At 39.7% G+C, this 23,421-nt stretch overlaps 1 protein-coding gene and 2 long non-coding RNA genes across 14 annotated transcripts in view; 2 read left to right on the top strand and 1 right to left on the bottom strand.

Annotated features, from left to right (window-relative positions):
* Positions 1-7,264, bottom strand: part of CD55 (CD55 molecule (Cromer blood group)) — a 37,274-nt gene extending 30,010 nt beyond the window's left edge. For all 12 annotated transcript variants that reach the window (XR_013529878.1, XR_013529879.1, XR_013529880.1 and 9 more), the window contains exons 1-5: positions 7,088-7,264; positions 6,380-6,565; positions 4,287-4,478; positions 3,308-3,407; positions 2,157-2,242 (exon numbers count right to left, since the gene is read on the bottom strand). Coding sequence is in view for 8 of the 12 variants with exons in the window: in XM_054248211.2 (XP_054104186.2) it covers positions 2,157-2,242; positions 3,308-3,407; positions 4,287-4,478; positions 6,380-6,565; positions 7,088-7,181 (658 nt within the window). In the remaining 4 variants the exon portion in view is untranslated. The remainder of the gene's footprint in view (positions 1-2,156; positions 2,243-3,307; positions 3,408-4,286; positions 4,479-6,379; positions 6,566-7,087) is intronic.
* Positions 7,265-7,354: 90 nt separating this feature from the next.
* The window catches only part of LOC144580407 (uncharacterized), a 119,604-nt gene continuing 103,537 nt past the window's right edge, over positions 7,355-23,421 (top strand). Inside the window, exon 1 of the long non-coding RNA XR_013529882.1 lies at positions 7,355-7,526. This is a non-coding gene — a long non-coding RNA (uncharacterized LOC144580407). The remainder of the gene's footprint in view (positions 7,527-23,421) is intronic.
* On the top strand, positions 7,575-20,319 carry LOC128930230 (uncharacterized). The gene is made up of 3 exons (XR_013529883.1): positions 7,575-7,687; positions 12,623-12,719; positions 20,184-20,319. It is a non-coding gene; the product is annotated as an uncharacterized LOC128930230 (long non-coding RNA).

Genomic DNA, 23,421 nt, shown 5'->3' with positions numbered 1-23,421 from the left:
ACGGAGGACAAAACACAAGTTTGAAAACAGACTGAGGAGGTAAAGTACAATGATACAGTGATTAGATGTGAGGAGTTAAGATAAAGAGAAGGGTCTGGGATGACAGTCATTATACACCAGGGGTTGATTCTAGGTTAGCAGGTACCAGCAGTCAGCTAATACTTTGAAAAAGAAAACATTTGCAGAGAGATAAGCAAACAGGTCCTCTGACAGTGAGGCTCCATTAGAGATAAACTAGTATCACCTCTGTTTTCTGTATAACTATAGACAATTAGTGAATGTGTCTACTGTTCTTTCCTTCTTCATATCCATATTCACGCATGGACATCGAAGTAACCTCATGTGTTTATAGGCTAAGGCTGCATACTTGTGGTGAAGCGGTATGTTGTTTAAGAATTTACTTTCCATTCAATCTTTTTGGTATGGTCAAAACAAAACAAGTTATGTGAAAAAATCGAAATGACCCTAAAAGCAGTAGGGCCTTCCAGGGATAGCTGAAGGCACTGGGATAGCTGAAGGCACTGGGATAGCTGAAGGCACTGGGATTGCTGAAGGCACTAGGATAGCTGAAGGCACTGGATAGCTGAAGGCACTGGGATTGCTGAAGGCACTGGGATAGCTGAAGGCACTGGGATTGCTGAAGGCACTGGGATAGCTGAAGGCACTGGGATTGCTGAAGGCACTGGGATAGCTGAAGGCACTGGGATAGCTGAAGGCACTGGGATTGCTTAAGAACTGGAGCTCTTTCCTGCAGGATACAGATGTCAGTGCTTGCTAAGTGGGAGAGAGGATAGAATAGTCAAGGAGGAAAACATGAGCATTAGATTATTCAGTATGGAGTTCAAGCCACCAAACAGGAAAGCAAGACTGTGGCCTAGTTGGTGTAAGCAGGAAGACAAAGTAGATTTGCATTTCTGTCAAGTTCATGACATAGCAGGTACTTGTGAAAATACTGGCTTCAGATGGGAGACTGTTTGTCTGAACTCTGTGACATGTTGCCTGGGTCAAACAAAAGATATGGCCCAGCTGTTTCCTTGTTTTCTGTTTTAATTTACTATCATCTACAATGTCTCTTACTAGACAATGGAAATGAGAAAGGTGCTACCAGGTGGTAATGATGAAAATTTAAAAATAGTTACAATGAGGAAAAAAAATAGTAGTAGAACATCTCAAAAAGAACACATGGTAGGTGTGACAGAAGCAGGCTCCTGATGGCAAAGCTTCATTTTATTTGTCTTTGTATCAGTTGACCCTACACATTGCCTACCAGAGTGTCAATCGATAAATGCTTGATAAATTATGCTAAATCTACTCTAGTTTTCTTCTCTTAGTAACACACACAAACTTGAACTTAATGATTTTGACAATAGGGACTTCAGAAGTCATTTGCAGGAGGGCAAGTTGCATGTAAGACAGAGAAGGATGGAAAGAAAACAAGCCTATATTTTAAAATGTTGTATGTATTTTATTTCTCTCAATTTCCAAGAGACACGTGTCTCTAACTGACATAAATTTAACTGGATATATATCTATTTATAATATTACTGTACCATATCATTGAGAAGATTCTCAAATGCAGAAACCATATTGCTTCCTTATAAGCAATAAGGAAGCTTATGTCTCTAATAATAAAGAAAAATCACACCTTAAAACCCTTCTAAATAATTATCTCAGTTAATCATTTTAATCTTAAGAAGCAGCGTGTAAGCAACACTGAGTTTTCGAAAAATGATGGGTTTGAAATAAGAGACTGAGTCAAAGGCCTTCCACTGCCACTTGTTTTAGGATATGTGATCAAGTCTTACAGATCCTCTGATTAACAGTACTTTCTTACAGAAAAGTGTAGGGTGAAAATCTTTTACCTATCATACTTGACCTTAGAGGTAATGGTTAGACAATAAATGACCAAGTCCAATAAACACCCTATTTTTAATCCTCATTCTATAGTTCAGGAACTGGGACTCAGAAAATTTGATGGTTTATCTTCACAGCTAATAAATTGAGAAGCATCACTAGGAAAGGTCTTAAAATTAGCAAAGCACTCATATATTGAAAGGTGGGTTGGCTACAAATACACGTTGTGCTAATTCTTAATGGGCAGAAATTAATTTATCATTGAGCACTCACTTGAGTGCTTAGATTTTTTTAAATCTTACCTCTGCACTCTGGCAATGGGTCACTCCACTGAACAGAGTTGCCTGAGACAAGACAAAGAATAGTAGCCTCGCCATATAATTTGTACCTAAAGCAATAGAGGAAGAGAAATAGTTTGTTACATTCACACATATTTGACTTTCCTTAAATTCTCCAGGTTATTATCTTAAAATATTGACTATAGCAGTAGGTGAAGATAAAACAGTAGGTGATAAAATCCACATAGCAGTTTAAAGGAAAAAAAATTAAGTTTAAAAAGGTGACATCCAAAGAGTAAAAACGGATAAGACATGCACATTTTTTATGGGCATGGAGAATGTGTTAGAATACACAAAGTATTTTAAAACATTTTTAAATGACATAGATGATTGAACATTTTATACTCCTGAGTTCTAAATACAGGCTTCATAGAATATACTTATATTTAAAGAGTTCAAAGTACTTCCCAGATTTTATGTTAGTGACCTAACCCAACACCTGTGTTTCGTATAGGAGACAAGTGATATTGATCTTTTTATTTTATAAAGAATAGAGACATCTGTGTTTCATATAGGAGACAAGTGATATTGATCTTTTTATTTTATAAAGAATAGAGTAAAATAATTTACAGATATGACATGAAAAAATAAATGTAAAGTTTTCAACAGTGTCTGAGACACTGATGGTACTCAAGGAGTGAGTTCCTTTTCCCTACATAGAGAACTTATCAAAGAACTTAGTTTAGAATATTTTCACACTAGGAATGTCTTTAACTCATGCTGTTTTGTAACAGCTTGTTTGCATATAGATAAACTCATAAGCAAATTCATTATTAAGGTCAATTAAAGACTGGTTTAGTATTTAACATTTGAAGAATTATTTCTGCAGTATCATCATCTCAAATTTTTTATTAATCACATTTAAATTTTTTTTATTGAATCACATATGTACTGAAATCAAAATTCAGAGAATTTGGTGTATAAGAAATCTTCCTTTCTTGCCCCATTTTACTAAATTTAACTGTGAGGAGCTCATGCTGAAGGGTCTTTGAGGAGAGGGATTGTTTTAGTTGCTACTAGCTGTGAATACCAGTCATGAAAATAACAATCTCTTCTTAAATCCTAATTTGTTTTTTCATTTCCTAAATACAGGGTTTTGGTATGCCCTAACTTACCCTGTGTTACATGAGCAGGTGATGGAAGCACCAAATAATGTGCCATCTGGTATGTCAATGTGACCATTTACTAGTTCTCCAGGATTAGGGCACGATCGCTCTAGAATAGAGTACAAATTGATTTTTTTTAATTAAATTATCAGGCATACAAAGAAAGAAGGTAACTATGTGAGGCAATGGATATATTAATTCACTTGACTGTGTTAATCATTTCACAATGTGGACATATATCAAAACATCATGTTGTACAACTAAAATTTGTCAATTATACTTCAATAAAGCTGGGGGAAAAAAATCTGAAAAAATTACCAAGCACATATATGAAATTCATCATCTGATCCATTGATATTTCTCACCCTTAGACTTATTTTTTTTAATTATTATCGTTTTTCAGACGGAGTTTCACTCTGTTGCTCAGGCTGGAGGTGTGGTGACACAATTTTAGCTCACTGCAACCTCTGCCTCCGGGGTTCAAGGGATTCTCCTGCCTCAGCCTCCCAAGAAGTTGGGATGACAGGTGTGCGCCACCACACCCAGCTAATTTTTGTATTTTTAGTAGTCAGGGTTTCATCATGTTAGCCAGGCTGGTCTCATTCCCCGGACCTCAAGTGGTCCACCTGCCTTGCCCTCCCAAAGTGCTGGGATTACAGGCATAAGCCATCATGCCTGACCATTAGTCTTCTTAAATTCAAATTTCACTTTATAATAAGTTTTGGAAAAGCGACATATTTAGAATATATATGTGTTTTATTTTAGGTAACCTCAAACGAATTAAATGTGAAATTTTCAAGTGAATAAGTATTTCTACCACATAAATAGTTTGTCTAACTCAAAATAAATTAACACTCATGGTCCTATCAAGAAATATCCTAAATAATAAATAGTATATATATAGAGAGTTCTAGCATGAACGAAGGAAGAAATACTATTTCCCGCAAACACCAGATGGTTGGAAATGCTTTTTAAAAATTTTACTTACTTTTACAAAATTCAGGTACTGTGGACCATTTTAAATTCTGAAGGCAAGTTACTTTTCTTGATAAAGAAGGGTCTCTTCTGTAACCTGGACGGCAGTCATATTCTATAACAGTACCGACTGGAAAATAATTCTGACTGATATAAGCCGGTGTGAGGGCTGCAAAACTTAGTCTGGGTGGTGCATTGCAGCTACCTGAAAGTATTAACAAAAGCAACAACAAAAAAAGTAGTATTTTGTTTTATAATCTATATTTAATTAATTGGACCCTAAATCACCCTTCTTTACTGCTTTGTACATGTTTGGTATTTAACGATATTAATATCACCATGGCACTTGCAATCTGTCAGATGTATTCACATGTATACTTTATTTCCTAGTTACCAGAGGTTTAGGAAGTAGAGTTGGCACACAGATATCACTATCCCCACTTAAAAAAAGTAATAATAATATTTAAGTTCTCTGGCAGAGTTCTGGCATTCAATAAACGTTGATTTCCTTATCCTGCCCTAAAGAACTACACAGCACCATGCAGTACAGGGATAGGGTATTTCCAGACCCCTTGACTGATGTCCTGCACAACAACAATAATAGCAGCTAATATTTATTGAACACTTCTAAATGTTTTACACTTAAACTCATTTAATTCCCATAAGCCCTGGTGTCGAGGATCAGATGAGTCAATTGCATATGTAGAGTATTTACATCTGTAAACAGCTGGGCAAATGTGAATCTAGAGAGGCATGGTCAAGTGGAAGGATCATTGGATTTGTAGTCAGAAGGCCCGAGTTTATACCTCGGTTTTGGTATAAAAGCTGCTGCTCTTATTTAACTACTAGGACCTGTCTCCTCCACTATATAATGAGGATAAGCGCCCCAACTTACCTCATGAGGTTGTTTAAGGATTGGATAAAGTCATAACATGGGGAAGAGTTATCAATTCTAAACCATGACATGTGTGCAAAGTCTATGTACTTGATCCTACTGCCTCTATCATGGATAAAAATAAAAAGTTAAAGCCTATTTCACATGTCGCTTCTGAGTATTTGTGGCAATTTCTGTATTTACTGTAGCTTCCATTGATCTAAGTTGTTCAAAGTCAGCTTATCGACTATCTTTACCCATATATCTCAAAGCTAATATAGGGCTATTTAAAGAACAGATTTTTTCCTCCAAAATAATGCCAATATATATTTTATGAAACCAAAGGGTACATGAGGTGTGGATGACTCTATGTATATTCACCTAAAACAAGAACTCTTGATCTACTAGATCTTAATATCAAACACAGTTACTGTGTTAGCCCCAAAACTTCACTGGGCCTTTTATTCATTTTTAACAATTAATCTGTCTACCTGTCTATATCCCGATTTATATACACATATATCCCTATATATATATATATATATATATATCCCAATTTATATATATATATCCCAATTTATATATATATCCCAATTTATATATATATATATATATATATATATCTCCCAATTTATGTATATACACATATGTTTTCAAAGTAGCAAGAAGAGAAGATTTGGAATATTCTCCACACAAACGCTAAGTGTTTGAGGTGCTGGCTATCCCAATTACCGTGACTGATCATGACACATCGTATGCATGTGTCAAAATATCACACGTACCCTATAAATATGTACAAGTAGATTTTGAAGTAAATATTGAGAGCTTTTAAAAATGCCACCACAGGGTTCTATTTGGCAAGTACTACTTTACAAAATGATATTTAAGAAAACAGATCACTTATGCTGTGTCTCAAGGCAATTGCCAAATATATTTTATATATTTACTCCCTAAACAATGCCTATTGTTTACTACGGTTTCTCTACTACTTCATTCAAGAGGTACGGTGTTAGGAAGAAAAACTCTTAATGAAGCAGCAGGATCTACTCAGGGAGGTGAATGCCTTCAATTAGCTGAAGTGTGAAGTGCCAACAAGGTAAACCTGGGTTTAAAAACGCTAGAAAACGAACAATTGCTGGTCACTCCAAAGATATATATCTTTATTTTTATATAAAAATAAATCTGAGATACATTCCATTCTCATAACTTTTCTAAAAAGATGAAGAACTTACGATTGCAGAACTCTTCAATATCTGTCCATTGACCGTCCTGACGGCAGATCACTGAGTCCTTCGAGCCAGGAATTTTTACATAGCTTTCATTACATTTGTACGTCACTACGGTGTCCTTGGGGAAGCTTGTACGGTTTCCCAAAGCTGGCTGGGCATTAGGTACATCTGGGGGAAGGCCACAGTCACCTAGGGAGGCAAAAGCAGAACTGAAGGAAATGACTATCAAGTGTCCTCACAGATGCTGTTTTTAAGACACATGCGCCCTTGAAATGCCGCGCCTGAAGACGACCGCAAGTTTACAGCACCGTGTGCTGCACGCGGCTGGACTCCGTGTCGAGAGTGGGGAGCGATCAGCGGTCGGGCCTCCCACCCTTTTAGACCAGCTTGTTAGGGGGGTTAAGGATACACTGTCGTTGAGCCTTCCCTTTCGATTTTCCCAGGTTAGGCGGCTCCGGAAACCCAGCCGAGGACTCTTTAACCCTCCACGCCGACCCCTAAAGCCAAGTCAGCTGGGCGCCGACACAGCAGGAGCTCCAAAGGCTGGTGAGCGGTGAGAGCTTTAAAGGTACAGGACGGCGGAACCACGACCGCGGGCCACGCTCCCCACCTGCCAGGTCCCCAGCCTCTGTGCGTGTCTCGGAGACCGACCTGGACCGCCCACCCAGCCCAGGGGCTTCCCCGGCCGCCGGGCCCCGGGTCCCCACTCACCCCGCACGGCCGGCAGGCACAGCAGCAGCAGCAGCCAGGGCAGCCCCCCGAGGAGGCGCCGCGCCGCAGGCACGCTCGGCTGCGCGACAGTCATGGCGCGCGGGGTCAGGACAGGAGACTCCACCACTTCGCAGCAACACAGAGCGGCTCGAGCCAGTTGCAGTGAGCAGCAGCAGCGCCTCGTGGCTCCGCAATACCACTTAAATGAGCGCTATGGGCGGGGCCTGGGCCCAGGCTCCGTATCACCACGGGTGGGACAAAGAAGACGGGTGGAGCAGGGGTTTGTTGAGGTCAGAGGTGCGCGGCGTCCTCTGCCCCTGGGGGCCCTAGACTAGGGGACGAGAGCACTGGAAGGGAGAAGGAGCTCTCCGGCAACCCCCGCTGAGACTCACTCTCTCCACTGCTGGGTGGGGCCTGCGATGACCTGCCTTCTGCAAACGTAAATATCTTCTTGCTACGTAAACACAGACGGGGTGGGAACGGGAGAGGGGGAGGGGTGCCCGTGTACGGCAGGATACAGACCGCTGGCCTAGCCTCCCCAACCAGAGTTCGTCTAAGCGGAGCATCCGCGCGCTTGAGTGCTGCCAAGTCGAGCTGCAGGTGCAGTGGGGTTCCGGGGCTGAGACGCGGTGCCCTCCCGGCATCGTGGGCCTTCTCCTGGGAGGTCTGTTCAAAGGCCAGCACGAGGGTGGGGAAATAACTAGGGAGGCAGTGCGTTACCTCCTAGGACATTCTCTAATGTGAAAACAGAGAAACAGGTTGAGTAACACAGCAGGGAGTGAGCATTGCTCACACCTTGTTTGGGTGGGAGTTAACTTTCTTCATCGGGTTCTCCTTATTTATCAAAGACATCTCTGTGGGATTACTCCCAGCCTGACTGTAGAGAGAAATTCACCGGTGTGTCTGTTTGGGGGGTGAGGGGAGGGGTCGGGAAGGGGTGAGGTAACAACAGACAGACCCGAAAAAGCTGAATGGTGGTGGGGTGGGTTTTAAGAGGAAGGCTTATTACAAACCCTTAAGAATAAATAGCTTAAGGTTTGCAAGACTGGCCACACATAAGAATTACGTGGGGAGTTGTTTTTTTTTTAATCCAGAGGCCCAAGCTGTACCTTAGACAAATTCAATCAGCATCTCTGAGGATGGGACTGGGTATCAGGTTTAAAGTGCTGTATTGTGCAGCCAGGTTTGAGAACCAGAGACCTGTATGGTACCGGTCAGAGTAAAGATCTAGCCAGCCCACGAACACCCCCGTTGTAGGAAGTAGAAAAGTTTCTTCTTAATCCGTTTCCTTTCTTGTTAAAGAATAAGTGTGCTAATAACTTTGTTAAGCCCTATCCTGTGTTAAACGTGCCATGCTTACAAGTACGTAGTACATTCTATGTCCTTGTACTTTAACCAAGATATCTGTGCTCACAGGCATGTCCCAGATCTCCATAGCTTTTACCTGTTTAGAAAAGTTTTAACTTATTAGCCAATCGGGTTTTAGTTTAGATTGTGAGGTGTGGCTCCAGCCAATGGAGATCAGACATAGTAGTAAGGACAACCCCAAATGCGTAAGGAATAAATGTGTCTGTTTTCCTTTGTTCATTGTACTCTTGTGGCACGTTGCCTAGCTAGCTAGGGTACTCTTCCTGCAGTCCAGGAAGTAAAAAGGCCTTGCTAAAAAATCCTTTGTCTCAGTGCTCATTTTTCTTTGTGGCACCAAACATCCATTCCCAACACCTGTCAAAAACAGGATATAGATGGTAAGGTGAGTTTCCCATCTTCATAAAGAATAGCTTCAAAAACATGTTTGCCTGTAGTAATTTATCTGTGTCTGGCTAGTAGAGCCCCAGCCTAGATTCCTCTTCCCTTAAATGCCTTACCTGGCTAAGTGAAATTTCTGACTTGGAATTATACTTTGCTCCATGGACCACCTGTGGGGGTATTTATATTCTTCCCTGAAGGTTTTTTTTTTATAGTTCCTTACTCTTTACGTTGGTATGAGCTTTATAAGGAGGAACACGACAATTTTCAACCATAGTGTTTTCTTTGACCCATTCTCACTGTATAGAACCAAACCCTGTGTTGCCCATTGCTGGAACCAATCCTGCAGTGATTCCAAGTAAGGGACTACTGTAGGATTTCATTGAAACCTAACAATATTTGAATATTTTAGAGTTTAGAAGTTAGGGTGCAGGGCTTTTACAACCATCTAGTGTCATCCTCACTTAATGTTAAAATACCTTACTTTTACTCCCATATTAGAAATAAGAACACAAGATATGTCAGGACCTGGCAGTGTTTAGAAGTAGTACCAGCTCTTCATTTATTCCACCTAATAACCTCCAATAACCTTTACCACCACTCCCTTCTGTCCTGCCTTTAGAAATAGGTAATCTTCATTCCTGCTTGGGCTCACAGAATTGATGTGAAAGGCAAGGTAGCATTATGAAAAGACCGGTTCAAGTAAGACCAGTTATACAGCTGTCAGAAGACTTAACATTGAAGTATGTTAAAGCTCTCTACATGTTTATTATGTGACTATCATAGCTTTTTTTTTGCAGAGAAAACAATGAGCTCTGCAAAGTGTCAAAAATATTATCTCTGTCACCCAGCTTAGTGACACTGAATGGCCTAAGCATCCATCTTCCAGAATACTTAGTTCTTGTTGGTAATACCTTTTTTTAAAAGGAAAGTTTGGCCAGGCCTGGTGGCTCATGCCTGTAATCTCAGCACTTTGGGATGCCAAGGCAGGCGGATCACCTGAGGTCGGGAGTTCCAGACTAGCTTGGCTGACATGGTGAAACAACATTTCTACTAAAAATACAAAAAATTAGCCGGGTGTGGTGGTGGACACCTGTAATCCCAGTTACTCTGGAGGCTGATATGAAAGAATCACTTGAACCTGGGAGGCGGAGGTTGCAGTGAGCCAAGATCGTGTCATTGCATTCCAGCCTGGGTGATGAGAGTGAAACTCTGTCTCAAAAAAAAAAAAAAAAAAAATATGAACAGTTACTGGATGGGTCTTAAGTAATACTTACAACCACCCAAATTTCAACATTCTTGGGGGAAGGAAGCAAAGAAATTCACTATGCATTTACTCAACTTAGAAAAGGGATCTATGATGAAATTTATGTATTCCTAAGAAAAAGCAAATATGTGAATTTATAACTTACTGAAGATTATTTTAAATAAATGGCCTCATTTGTTGTGTTCCAGTTGCTTTATACACAGTATACCATTTCACCAACAATACTCCATGAACTGATGATAACTACCCACATTTTACAGACAAGGAAACAGGCTGAGAGGCTGTTTACCAAAGTCCATGCACTAACTCATGACCAGGCCAGAATCTAAACCTAGTTTGATTCAAAAACCTATACTTCTCCTGTCCTATCATACTTCTCCCATCCTACCGTACTTCTCCCGTCCTACCGTACTTCTCCCATCCTGTCTTACTTCTCCCATCCTGTCATACTTCTCCCGTCCTGTCATACTTCTCCCGTCCTACTGTACTTCTCCCGTCCTACCATACTTCTCCCGTCCTATCATACTTCTCCCGTCCTGTCATACTTCTCCCGTCCTGTCGTACTTCTCCCGTCCTATCATACTTCTCCCGTCCTGTCATACTTCTCCCGTCCTACCATACTTCTCCCGTCCTGTCATACTTCTCCCGTCCTACCGTACTTCTCCCGTCCTGTCTTACTTCTCCCGTCCTACCGTACTTCTCCCGTCCTGTCTTACTTCTCCCGTCCTACCGTACTTCTCCCGTCCTGTCTTACTTCTCCCATCCTACCGTACTTCTCCCATCCTGTCTTACTTCTCCCGTCCTGTCATACTTCTCCCGTCCTGTCATACTTCTCCCGTCCTACCGTACTTCTCCCGTCCTACCGTACTTCTCCCGTCCTGTCGTACTTCTCCCGTCCTGTCGTACTTCTCCCGTCCTACCGTACTTCTCCCGTCCTGTCGTACTTCTCCCGTCCTGTCGTACTTCTCCCGTCCTGTCGTACTTCTCCCGTCCTACCATACTTCTCCCGTCCTGTCTTACTTCTCCCGTCCTACCGTACTTCTCCCATCCTGTCTTACTTCTCCCGTCCTGTCATACTTCTCCCGTCCTGTCATACTTCTCCCGTCCTACCATACTTCTCCCGTCCTATCATACTTCTCCCGTCCTACCGTACTTCTCCCGTCCTACCGTACTTCTCCCGTCCTGTCATACTTCTCCCATCCTACTGTACTTCTCCCGTCCTACCGTACTTCTCCCATCCTATCATACTTCTCCCGTCCTACCATACTTCTCCTGTCCTATCATACTACTTTCTTTTTATTGGAATCAGCAAAAATTTTTTGTATGCAGAGAACAATGAACTAGGTACTTGGGGAGGTGTTTTGGGAACCCAGGGGCCTATGGTGTGAGCAATAGTTCCAAAGCTTCATACTTGATCTCCCAGAAACTAGCTATGTGTCTTCAGCTGAGGCACTGTGCCTCTCAAAGGCTTATTTCTGCATTGATAAAAAAGCATTTGGCAGTAAAATGGTCTATATAGAGCTTCCAATTCAAAACAAGCTTATGTAATTAGGTCAAAATACAAAGAAAATAGGTTCATGATTTTGTCAGAGCAAAGGACCACAGCTTTTGTCCCAGGAACCACACAGTGGTGAAATCAAAGACTGTTTAATAAACTTTCTTAGTACACAAAAACACACTAAGTGTCGATACTTGCGTTTGAGAATCTATACTCTGGTAGGGAGGTTTTCCATGATAAATGCTATGCAAATGTCATAACCAAAGTGGTATAGGCCTTCAGAAAGGAGAGAAGGGAGCGTGGTAATTGGGGTGGGAGAGGCTAACAGCCTGGTGAGTCAACTAAATATAACAAATATTAATGCAATGGGGCAAAAATAGGATAAGATAGGAACAAAGGTTTGGGGTCAGGAAAAGGCCTATTGATTCCAAGAGTAGTAAAGAGTTTAGGAACAGCATGGAGAACTGAATTGAGGCAATGGAAGAAGAGGCTGAGAGTCAGGCTGGGAAGAGATTTGAGAGAGCCTTAAAGACAAGGCCTGTGCCTTTTTCACTCTTCAGAAGCATTAAAGGACTGTTGATAGTTGTATGGAGGAAGCACATAGGTAATTTGGAATTTGCATAAAAGATGCTGGAATGGGAATGACTGTGTAGAAAAAGATCCAATTTAGCTAACTACGATAGTCCAGGTGTTTAAGATTAGAGAACAAAAATGTGTTCAGTTTTAAAATTACATTAAGGAGTTACAGTCCTGTTGCTCTATAAAACTCCTGACGCAATTATTACAGACTTTTGAATTTCCACTCCTGCTCTGACCAAACAAGTTTCAAAGTGATAACCCACAGAATTTGGCAACTAATTAGATAAGGAACAGGGGGGAAAAGATGTTAAAGATGACTCGGAAGTTTGGAATTTGTGAGATTAAGGGCCCTATTTAAAAGAGCTATCCATTCCAGAGTCGGGAGGTAATTTAGGGAAAGAACAAATTCAGCTTTACACTTGTTGAATTTTAAATGCCTTGGCAGTGTCTATGTGGAGATGTACAGCATGCAACTGAAATGGAGGCAAGATTGAGCTGGAGCAGGTGGAGACGTGGCTGCAGGCGAGATTTGAACCAAGGGAGTAAGTGAAAATAGAAACGCAGGGAGGTGCAAGGTGTGAGACGTGAGTAGCCACATGTTCGACAGTACAAATGACAAAGAAAGGGAAATGAGCCAGTAGTGGAAAGGAAAGAGGATTGTGCAGTTTCCTGAAAGCTGAGGGATACAAAACTGTGAGCAAATATCACCCTCATTGCAAGTGAACCAGCTGGTGTTTAGGGAAGTTAAGAAACTAGCCCCAAACTGAATAGCAGTATGGGGCAGTAGTGCTAGGACTAAGGATCCTAACGCCTCTGTTAGACTGCCCAGGCATCATTCTTTCAGGAAATTTCCCTTGCCATGACATCACGCCTTGTACCTTCCTCTATGCTACCAAAGTACTCAAGGTGCCGATCTGTTCCTCACATCTAAGGTGCCAATTTATTTTATATTTACATTCTAACTCAGCGTAGATTTATTCCCCACTTGTCATAAAGTGGCTGATGGAGGGGTGGACTTTATATTGAGGCATTTTTGTCATGTAGCTGCAAATACAAGCAATTCTCCTTCACGGAATAAGGGTATTTTTTTAAATAAATGAAAACAAATGAGTGGACTCTGCTGTTTCTTATACATGAGTTCTTTTCTCCAGTAGTTCACTAATCAAGGTATCTCTGTATTGCAGCAGACGTAGCAGCTTTTATTCACTAGATGCAGGATCAGCAGGACCTAGGAAAAAGTGGCCTAATGCCATGTGACATGTTCACAATGAGTTGGCATCCTGCCCTGCAGCTGGCTTTTCTGTGCGTGTGAGAACAGGCTCAGGAGCCAAGTGAAAATGCAATGTTTGACTTATGTGAGCAAATATTTCTTGGCCAAGACCTAATTTTCTGAGACATCAGTGAATTTTTGCTACCTCTACTTTGGACATAGGGGCAGGAACAGAAAAAATGTGTGTGTGTGTGTGTGTGTGTGTGTGCGTGCGTGTGTGCACACACATGTGAGACTGTTCATATGTGAACTTCAAACAAATCTTATGAATGTTTCATGTAACAAAATTTGAACAATTTACATGAAATCTATAAAAATAGACATGACATACAGTTTGAAAAATCTGTAAAAGCAATATAAAATTCTCATTATTAGCAGGGTGGAGATCAGAAGTTGTTCTCCTTATTCTTTCCCCACCCAATAGTATTTTTTCTTTAGGAAAGATTAGGTCATTTACAAAGCTTCAGAATTATTTAAACATTGGATTCTGTCCCTACCTCCACTATAGTCCCATCGGCAGTTTGTTTGCCTTGGTTAATCAGCTTGTAAGTTAAGAAGCAGATTTACAATTTAAAGTTATTAGAATTGCACAAGGGTATGGAGGAAAGAAAGAAGCAATTCACATTGAAGGGAATCACCTTTCACTGATACTCTCACTTTGAGACCTAACCTTGCTTAACCATTCAGCAATGCCCTGAATAAACTATTATTACTTCCATTTGCACAGGTTGGAACAGGTTCAGAGGGGGAAATGATTGGATAAGACAATACAGATGGCAGAGCCAAGCAAAATTTGAACCTGTAGCGGGGAGATCCCATAAGAGCCAAGGCAGGAGCAAAAGGCCTCAGCCTATTTCCATATAAATAATGAAGAAGAAAGTAACTAGAAATATAACCGTGGTAGTTACTAGTTATTCACATGTGATCTTAGTTATTCATACGTGATCTTAATTCTTTTACTAATGCCTCTCAGGTCAGAAGTGTGAACCTGGGATGACATCATGAAATGAATGACACTAAGGCAAGATGCTTTAAGCCCTCTGTCACGCCCACATAAGGGCTGCTGCAGGGCACCTCGGCTGTGCAGCAGCGCAGTGCTGTGAAAGCACCCGCTGTTTAGCCAGCTAGGGAAGGAGATGTCCAAAATCGCCAAGACATCTCCTTCCTGAGGAAGTTTGGAGAAAATTCTGCTTCTCCAAGCTCTCGTGGTGAGGCCTGATGACTGTCAGGCAGGCCCGCAGACATCCGGGGGCTTAGTTGTCCCTACATGATGCTGTGCTGCAGTGCTCACGTTTTATGTCTACTCTCATGTTCCGCTTCTGCACCTGGTTCCTTTTTTCTTAGAAAGATAATCAATAATAGTAATATAAATCTTAATGTTGCAGTTCTTTCTTGATAAGTATGGAAAAGTGCTGATGCATTATGCTCCTTACCTCACTTTGGGTGCCAGAAATTCCTTAGCCCTATCTGAATGACAGGTGACGTACTTGACACTATCACTGCCACACTCTATCTACCCTGCCCCCAGTCTCTGACCACCAAGACCACGCCCTACCCACCCTGCCCCCAGATTTACAACTCAATAAAAGTGAGAGCATCCTGGCATTCAGGGCCACTGCTTGTCTCCGCGATTTGGGTAGCAGTGGACTCCTGGGCCCAAACTCTCTTTTCTCTATCTCTGTGTCTTGTGTCTATTATTTCTACAATTTCTCATCTCCGCACCAGCTGGGAGGGGCTCACAGAACCCTGTAGAGGTGGACCCTATAGAACCCAGGTTTGGGGAGATTTAAAATTATGCTCCTTCCACTCTACGTGTTACCTTTTATTTGTTGGTGCTTGATGAAGACTAAAGGGTTTCTTGATCTTTCTCAAAGTATTCATTGGTGAGTATTTTCCTAGCACTGTTCTTTCAGTTGTCAAATAAAATCCATTTACATAAATGATGATCATTTCTCTAGAATAAGTTGTACTTTCTCACATAGCTAAATGTTCTGCTATGAAGAAGGGAATTTACTTCAAACAATGAATAATTGCTGGTTTTGTTTAAAACATTTCTGTTTCTCAAGGCCCCCATCTAATAGCACCTCCCCTATTATTTCTGTGACATACTTTCCCCCTGATGTTTCCAAAACCCATGGCCTCATTTTGATGTCACTTAGTACAATAATTATGTCAGGGTTTGTTTGTGTGTGTGTCAGGGTTTGTATGGAAAAGAACCAATTTGGAAAATACCTCAGTAACTTCTTATGTAAGACACTTACCATATGACTTGATAATCCCATCTCTAAGTATAGAAAAAAGAAAAAGAAAAATGTCTACAAAGATTTGTACATAAATGTTTATAGCAGCTTTATAACAGCTACAAGCTGGAAACAATTCATAAATAGTCTGAATGGTGAAACAAATTGTGGTACTTCCATACAATGAACACTACTTCCCATTAAAAAGGAACAAATTATTGATACACACAATGATAAGAATGAATTTCAAAAACTCGCTGAACATAGGAGGCACATAGAGTGCATATTATATGATTTTATTTAGATGCAATTCTAGAAAAAGAAAAATCGGGCCGGGCGTGGTGGCTCAAGCCTGTAATCCCAGCACTTTGGGAGGCCGAGGCGGGTGGATCACAAAGTCAAGAGATCGAGACCATCCTGGTCAACATGGCCAAACCCCGTCTCTACTAAAAATACAAAAAATTAGCTGGGCATGGTGGTGCGTGCCTGTAATCCCAGCTACTCAGGAGGCTGAGGCAGGAGAATTGCCTGAACCCAGGAGGCAGAGGTTGCGGTGAGCCGAGATCGCGCCATTGCACTCCAGCCTGGGTAACAAGAGCGAAACTCCGTCTCAAAAAGAAAAAATCAGCTTATGATGATAGTAATCAAAGTAATGACTGGAGTGGGGCGAGCAGGAGGGCAGGAGAATGTACTGCAAAATGGCAAAAGGGAACTTTTGGGGGGAAATGTTCTATCTATTTATTGGGGTAGTGGTCACATGGTATGTACATTTGTCAAGACCCATTAACTGGATACTTTGAATGTTACCATTTGTTTTATGTAAATTATACCTCAGTGAAGTTGATTACAAATCATAAAATAGAACCAAAGTTTTCAGATGTGGAATTGGTGGGCTTTGGCAACAGTGAATCAACTGGGTCGTATGTCAAGGATAGCACAGCCAAATACACCTTTTCTCTTTTTGCCCCTAATTTCGTCAATCAGTTTGAAGTAGTGTTAACCATGGATGTGAAATAATCAGAGCCCATAAAGAACAACGTAAATGGGCTTTGCTGACTTGCAAAAAACCGAGTTGTTTTATATATATATATGAGAAAAATGACAAAATCACAAAACAATCATGCATATTGCATTGGCCATTTGATGTGGGTAGTATAATCCCAGATGTTTACTGTATTCTGAGAGGTGCAGTGTTGAATCAGAATGCTCAGCAATTACCAAGCCATCCACAGGAATTTCTGATGCAATTTCCCACCAAAGGAAACCAAGGAGATTCTATTCTCCATACTGTTTGATCCTAGCCTGTTCTGACTGCTCTGTCCGAAGAGCTAGTGATAGGTTCTCAGAGCTAATGAGGTAAGTTTATGTATCTTTTCCACATCACCTTTCACCCGCTCAATGAATCTCCACTAAATCTTGTGCCAGGATAATGTGGCAGACAGAAATAATGACAGCAACAATTTAGATGAATGCAGGACATCTCTTGGGTGTTTTTCACTAACATCTTATTGTGAGGTAGGTGTTATTACCATCTTCTAAATGAATTTCCATGATTCTCTAACAAGTCCAAAGTCATACATCTAATAATAATCAGGGTAAAGCATGAACCCACATCATCATCTGTCTGCAGGTTTTGTGCTGGGCCCATCACACCACCCACACTTCACAGTAGATTACAAAATAAAAAGCAGATACCTGCAAGCACAATATTTTAAAGGGTGTGGTGTATTTGTTGTGCTCACTCCAAACACCAGAAGTTTACTATGTCAATGTGTAATGTAACTGCCCAGCAGATTCTTCGTGCCCACTGCCCAGATAGAGCTGATTTATCCAAATGGGAATTATAGTAGAGAAAGTTTAATACATGTAGAGCTGGCTAAGTGGGAGACTGGAGTTTTATTATTACTCAAATCAGCCTCCCTAAAAATTCAGAGGCTAGTGTTTTTAAAAGATAGTTTGGTGGGCAGGGGGCTAGGGAATGGAGAATGCTGATAGGTTGGGTCAGTGATGTAATCATAGGGAGTCCAAGCTGTGCTGTTGCATTAAGTCAGTTCCTGGGTGGGGGCCACAAAACCAGATGAGCCAATTTACCAGTCTGGGTGGCACCAGCTGGTCTATCAGAATGCAGGGGCCTCAAACATCAATCTCAGGTTTTATAATAGTAACGTTATCTATGAGAGCAATGGAGGAGGTTAGGAATCTTGTGGCCTCTGGTTGCATGACCGCATAATTCCTCATCTTGTGGCTAATTTTGTTAGTTGTGCAAAGGCAGACTTGTCCCCAAACAAGGAGGAAGTTTGTTTTGGGGAAGGCTGTTGTCATCTTTGTTTCAAAATTAAACCGTAAGCTAAATTCCTCTCAAAGTTAGTTCAGCCTATACCCGGGAATGAACAAGGGCAGCCTGGAGGTTAGAAGTAAGATGGAGTTGGTTAGGACAGATTTCTTTTACTGTCATAATTTTCCTATGTCACATTTTTCTTAGTGTCATAATTTTTGCAGAGGTGACTTCAGTAATATAACTGGCTCAGATATATCTTTGTAATAATGTCTGCAGATTCCATTAATTCAAAAATTTAAGATAATAAGGCATTAAGAGAATAATATACCTATGCTTCAGAATGGACTGTGTTCATTTTCCCAGTTAAGTTTAAATACATGTAAACAAATGTAAATGCAATATAAAATGCACTCAAATGTAGATATAACTAGAATGTCATTCTCATGTTAATTATCAAACAACAAACAGTAGTCGTGCCTGCTTAGATATTTTCAACACTGTAGTTACTTTCCACATGTCATTATCAGTTCCCCTTCAGGGACAGTGTGGTTACAAATGATCATTTTGGTGCCTCATTAAAGTTACGCAATTTAACCATTTCATACCCTCTTAAATAGACGTTATGTTTAAACTGTTTACTTCTTTCATTCTCCACTATTTTTCTTAAGATTTTTAGCTGGAAAACCAGCCTGAGAAGGTAATCCACAATACAGAAAATAGATTTTAAGCTGAGAGATATTAGGCTTATGTAAACAGAGAATTTATAAAGTGCTTAAATATCCAACTACACAGGAATGATTACAAACCATTTAGTATATAGACACACATTGCTAAATATTATGTGATGATTAGTTATGTGTACAAATAAATTTGTAAAGAAATATGAAACATTTTATTAAAATTTTAAGCAAGAAGAAAAGTATATATTCTATATATAATCTGATGATCAATTGTAACTGTTTATTAAGATGGAAACAAAGTTATTCATAGAAAAAATTTTAAAAAAATAACCGCCGCCGGGCACGGTGGCTCATGCCTGTAATCCCAGCACTTTGGGAGGCCGAGGCAGGTGGATCACGAGGTCAAGAGATTGAGACCATCCTGGTCAACATGGTGAAACCCCATCTCTACTAAAAATACAAAAAATTAGCTGGGCATGGTGACGCGTGCCTGTAATCCCAGCTACTCGGGAGGCTGAGGCAGGAGAATTGCCTGAACCCAGGAGGCAGAGGTTGCAGTGAGCCAAGATTATGCCATTGCACTCCAGCCTGGGTAACAAGAGTGAAACTCCATCTAAAAAAATAAATAAATAAAAATAACCAAAATGTTAACTAAGGCTATGGGAATAAGCTTAATGAATTTTTAATTTATATATATTTTTCCATATTGAGCATGCTTTATTATTATATCTAGAAGGTTCTACTCTCATTTTAAAAGAAATTCTGCCAGCAGATTCATAATCATAATAGGTATTTGATTGTGCTATATGGTAACTTGTTGAAACCTAGAAAATCATTTTTTGTAAGGCAGATAGATACTCTTGAACTTTTTGAAAACTGATTCCCTTCTAATTATATCTATTCTTTCTAGTTTGAAGAACTTTTCTCCTTCATAGAAACATAAAATGCAAATTGTTTTTGTAAGTCCTTGTGGGACTTCTCATCCAGGATCCAGCCAATTCCACTCTCACTCACCCCAGTCTAGTTTGAGATCTTGATAAATCTTATCCAGACTGCCACAATATGCTGTTACTTGTTCTCTTCCTGTCAAATGATTACATGCACAATGTCCAGATTAAGCATACATGCTCAGCGTTTTCACAATATAAAGTCCAAGCTTCTTAGTCTGCTTTCAAGGCCGTTTATAATGTGATATAGGCCTTTCCTGCTTTGCTCTCGCAGGTTTTATTTGTGGATGAACAAAATGTACTCTGCTGGTCAAATTACCTTCCTTGCTGATCTCTGTCATGCTATGGTTACCACCTCTGCATGTTGATTCACTGACAAGGAATGCCCTCCCCACTCAGCTGGTCCAATTAAATGCTTCCTTGGCTATTAGGCTGAAGGATTTGCACTCTCTCCTGAGCTCCTAGTGTAATATAGTGATTTCCCCTAAAGTATGCTTGCATTTGTTTGTGACGTCTCTTCCAGTATTATGCTGAACTGCATTTTAATTCACATAAGTTTGTTTAGCTCTGTTTCTTCTTCTTCTCAATTAGATTATAAAGCAATGTGACACAGAGGATAAAGCCTTCTGGATAAAGCACAGACTCCAAAGCCTTCTGCTTGGGTTGGAATCCTACCTCCCTCTCATGAGCTCTGTGACCTGGACAAGTTACTTCATTTCTGTGTGCCTCAGTTTCCTCATTTATATAGCAAAATGGAGATAATAGTGTCTATCTCATAGAATTAAAAGAAATAATATGTAAAGAACTTGGGACAATACCTACTGTACATTAACATCAACTAAATATTAGCTGCCATAACTGTTATTAGAAGCTATTTTAGTGTAAGGATTATGTTTCATATTTCTTTATATCTACCACAACACTTAGAAAATTTTTCCTAGGGACTGATGAGTAAAGATTTATATATTTGTTGACTGTTTTATCAACAAGACTAATTTTTGTTAATAAGACTATCTCCAGTGGGCAAATCTTGGGGGCTTTATTAATACTCTGTGGTGTATCAACATAGTATTATGTGCTGTACATTAATTATTTTACTAAGTATTCACAATAATTCTTTTCCCATATGGCTTTTATATGTGGTTTTTAAAATTTAACTTTAGATTATGTATGTGTATGTATGTGCATAGGCAGTTTAAAAAGCCAAGTAGTACTTTTAGGACATGAAACAGTAGTTCCCCAACCCAGCATCCTCCCGCAAAGTAGAATATTCAGTATTTTTAACTATATCTTTAGATATATACCTTAATATCTTTATTCTTCATGTCTTACTATTTCTTCATTGATTCAATGGTATTATCTGTTGACTTTCTGTTATGAAGATTATAATTTAACTCTCTTAACATTCCTACCTCCCGCAAATACTTTCCTCTCTCCTTCATCCTTCCAGCTTAATTAATTATAGTTTGAAATTAGCATTGTATTTATCTTATTGGTACTATGTAAAAATTGTTAACAAATTAGCGTATAGTGCATTATTCATTTCCTTTTTTTAAATCAAATTCTGTATACTTCTTTTAGTTGGCAATTGCCTTATTCTGTTGTTTCTTTATTTTTTTTTAATATACCTTTTGCTAACTTTGCACAGAACCAGGTACTTCCTTGAAACATGGTCAAAGACATTAGACAAGCTATGAGTTCCGTCTTTTTTCCTTCTTCTCTTCAGAGTGCAAACCTCTTGTAGTTCTTCACTGTCTTTCACCAATCTGGACTTCTGTCTTCTTGGGACTTCTGTCACTGTCATCCTGAGAATTACCTTCCCACTTTTCTTATTATTGTTGGATCCCTGACTTCTTGAATTCTTGTCTTCCTTATCTTATATTTCTCCTCATTTTGAAGGCGAGTGGCCTCTAAGAGCTTCCTGGAAAAAAAAGGAGCATGGGAGGTTAATTTTCTTTTTTAGATTTTTTTAAATACTTTAAATTCTGGGGCACATGTGCAGATCATGCAGGTTTGTTACACAGGTATACACGTGCCGTGGTGGTTTGCTGCATCCATCCCCCCGTCATCTACATTAGGTGTTGAAAGGCTTTATTCTGCCCACAAACTTGATTGCTAGTTCTAGGTTTTAAAATCTACGTTGAAATAATTTTCCTTAGGATTGTGAAGGCATTTCTCCATTGGCATCTAATTTTAGAATTACTTTCAGAATATCGATGTCATTCTGATTCTTGATTCTTTGTGTTTGATCCACTTTTATTCTGTTGAAAGTTACGGTTATTTTTCTCTGTAAACTGGGACTCTGAAATTTTATCACAATGTGCCCTGTGTTCGTCTTTTTCCATTCACTGTGCTGGACCATTCAGTCTAGAAATTTGTCTTTCAATTTTGAGAACTATTCATATATTATTCTTTAGATAATTTTTTTCAGTATTCTCTTTTTAGAACTCTTATTAGGCAGACTGTTAATCCTAGAACTCCCATTAGTTCTCTGAACTTTGTATCTTTTCTATTTTTCTTCCTCATCTTGTTACATTTTCTCAACTTTATCATCTGGTGCTTCTATTGAACTTTTATTATGGCTATATTTGTAATTTCCCTGAGCTCTTATTCTCTGAATATTTTTCACCAGCATTATTTACTCATTTAACATATATAGTATCTTCTCTTACATGTGATGATATTAATTATACAGGATTTTGTTTTGTTTTATTGGTGGTTTGTTTTCCTCTTCTGTTCGCACTCTGTCTTCTGAGTTTCTTTTTGTCTGTATTTGTTAGTTTTGTTCTCTGTATTTCATGTTGGAGACTTCCTCAAGTGTCTTCTTACCCATGACTTTTCCTTTAATATTTACAAATGAGACTCCAGAAAGTGAGTTGTAAACTGTGTGTGTTTCCTGGTTGGCTTAAGTGTAGGGTTATTGGATTGGGAACCTGAGTGTTGGAAACAACCCCATATGTTATAGTTTGAAAGTACTTTCTCTTAGAGTCATTTATTTCCCTAAAAAAGTCCTCTGAAGTCTCACCTGTAGTGGAACAGAGAGTATAAGCCTAGCTGCCAACATTCTGGGATCTTAGTCTCACCAGGGAGTATGGGTCTCACCATTCAATGTTTGCCTTTCCTGACGTTTTTCTTCAACTGTCTGGTATCCTAGAGTTGAGAGCTATTCTGGCTTTGATTTTTCCATTTAATGCCCCTGCCTCCTCTCTGGGTAGGGGAGAATAGTCTTCTAAATGCTCTGCATATAAGAAGGGTCCTTTGGGTCTGTCGACTTTATGTAGACTTTCAACTGATCCTCCTATTTTCACTTGAATTCCTCATCTCAAGAGGTTCTTGGTGATTGCAGTTTCTGAGCCTTTCTGAGGTTCTGCAGCATAAACAGGAGCTTTTAGCTTTCAACGTTCTGCTAAATCAGTAACCATTCAAACACCTGTCTGCAACTCCTCTCCATTCATTCTTTTGTGTTTTCATGCCTTTAAAAAATTCTTTTTAATTTTACTTAAAATGACACTGTCATTTTAGTGGCATTTTGAGAAAGAGTGAAAATAAATGTGAATAGTCATTTATCATTTTTCAATAGAAGTCACTATATACTATGTGTATGTGTTACTGCTTAACACTTTCATGAAGTGCTCTCTTTTAGCAACTTAAAAACAGAGACTCCTTTATCAGCCAATATTAATTTAGCATCTGGTTAGGAACTTTGACAAAGGTGGATATGTCAAAATAGAGAACAGAGGCATATGTTGAAAAACCTTTGCCCCTGGGATAGAAATGCCTAGCAAATAAGACAAACTGTGGATGAGCTTTTTCCTCTTAAATGGCTTAA

Source organism: Callithrix jacchus, chromosome 19, assembly GCF_049354715.1.
Source record: "Callithrix jacchus isolate 240 chromosome 19, calJac240_pri, whole genome shotgun sequence".
NCBI lineage: Eukaryota > Metazoa > Chordata > Mammalia > Primates > Cebidae > Callithrix > Callithrix jacchus.
This window is presented reverse-complemented; position numbering and strand designations above follow the sequence as displayed.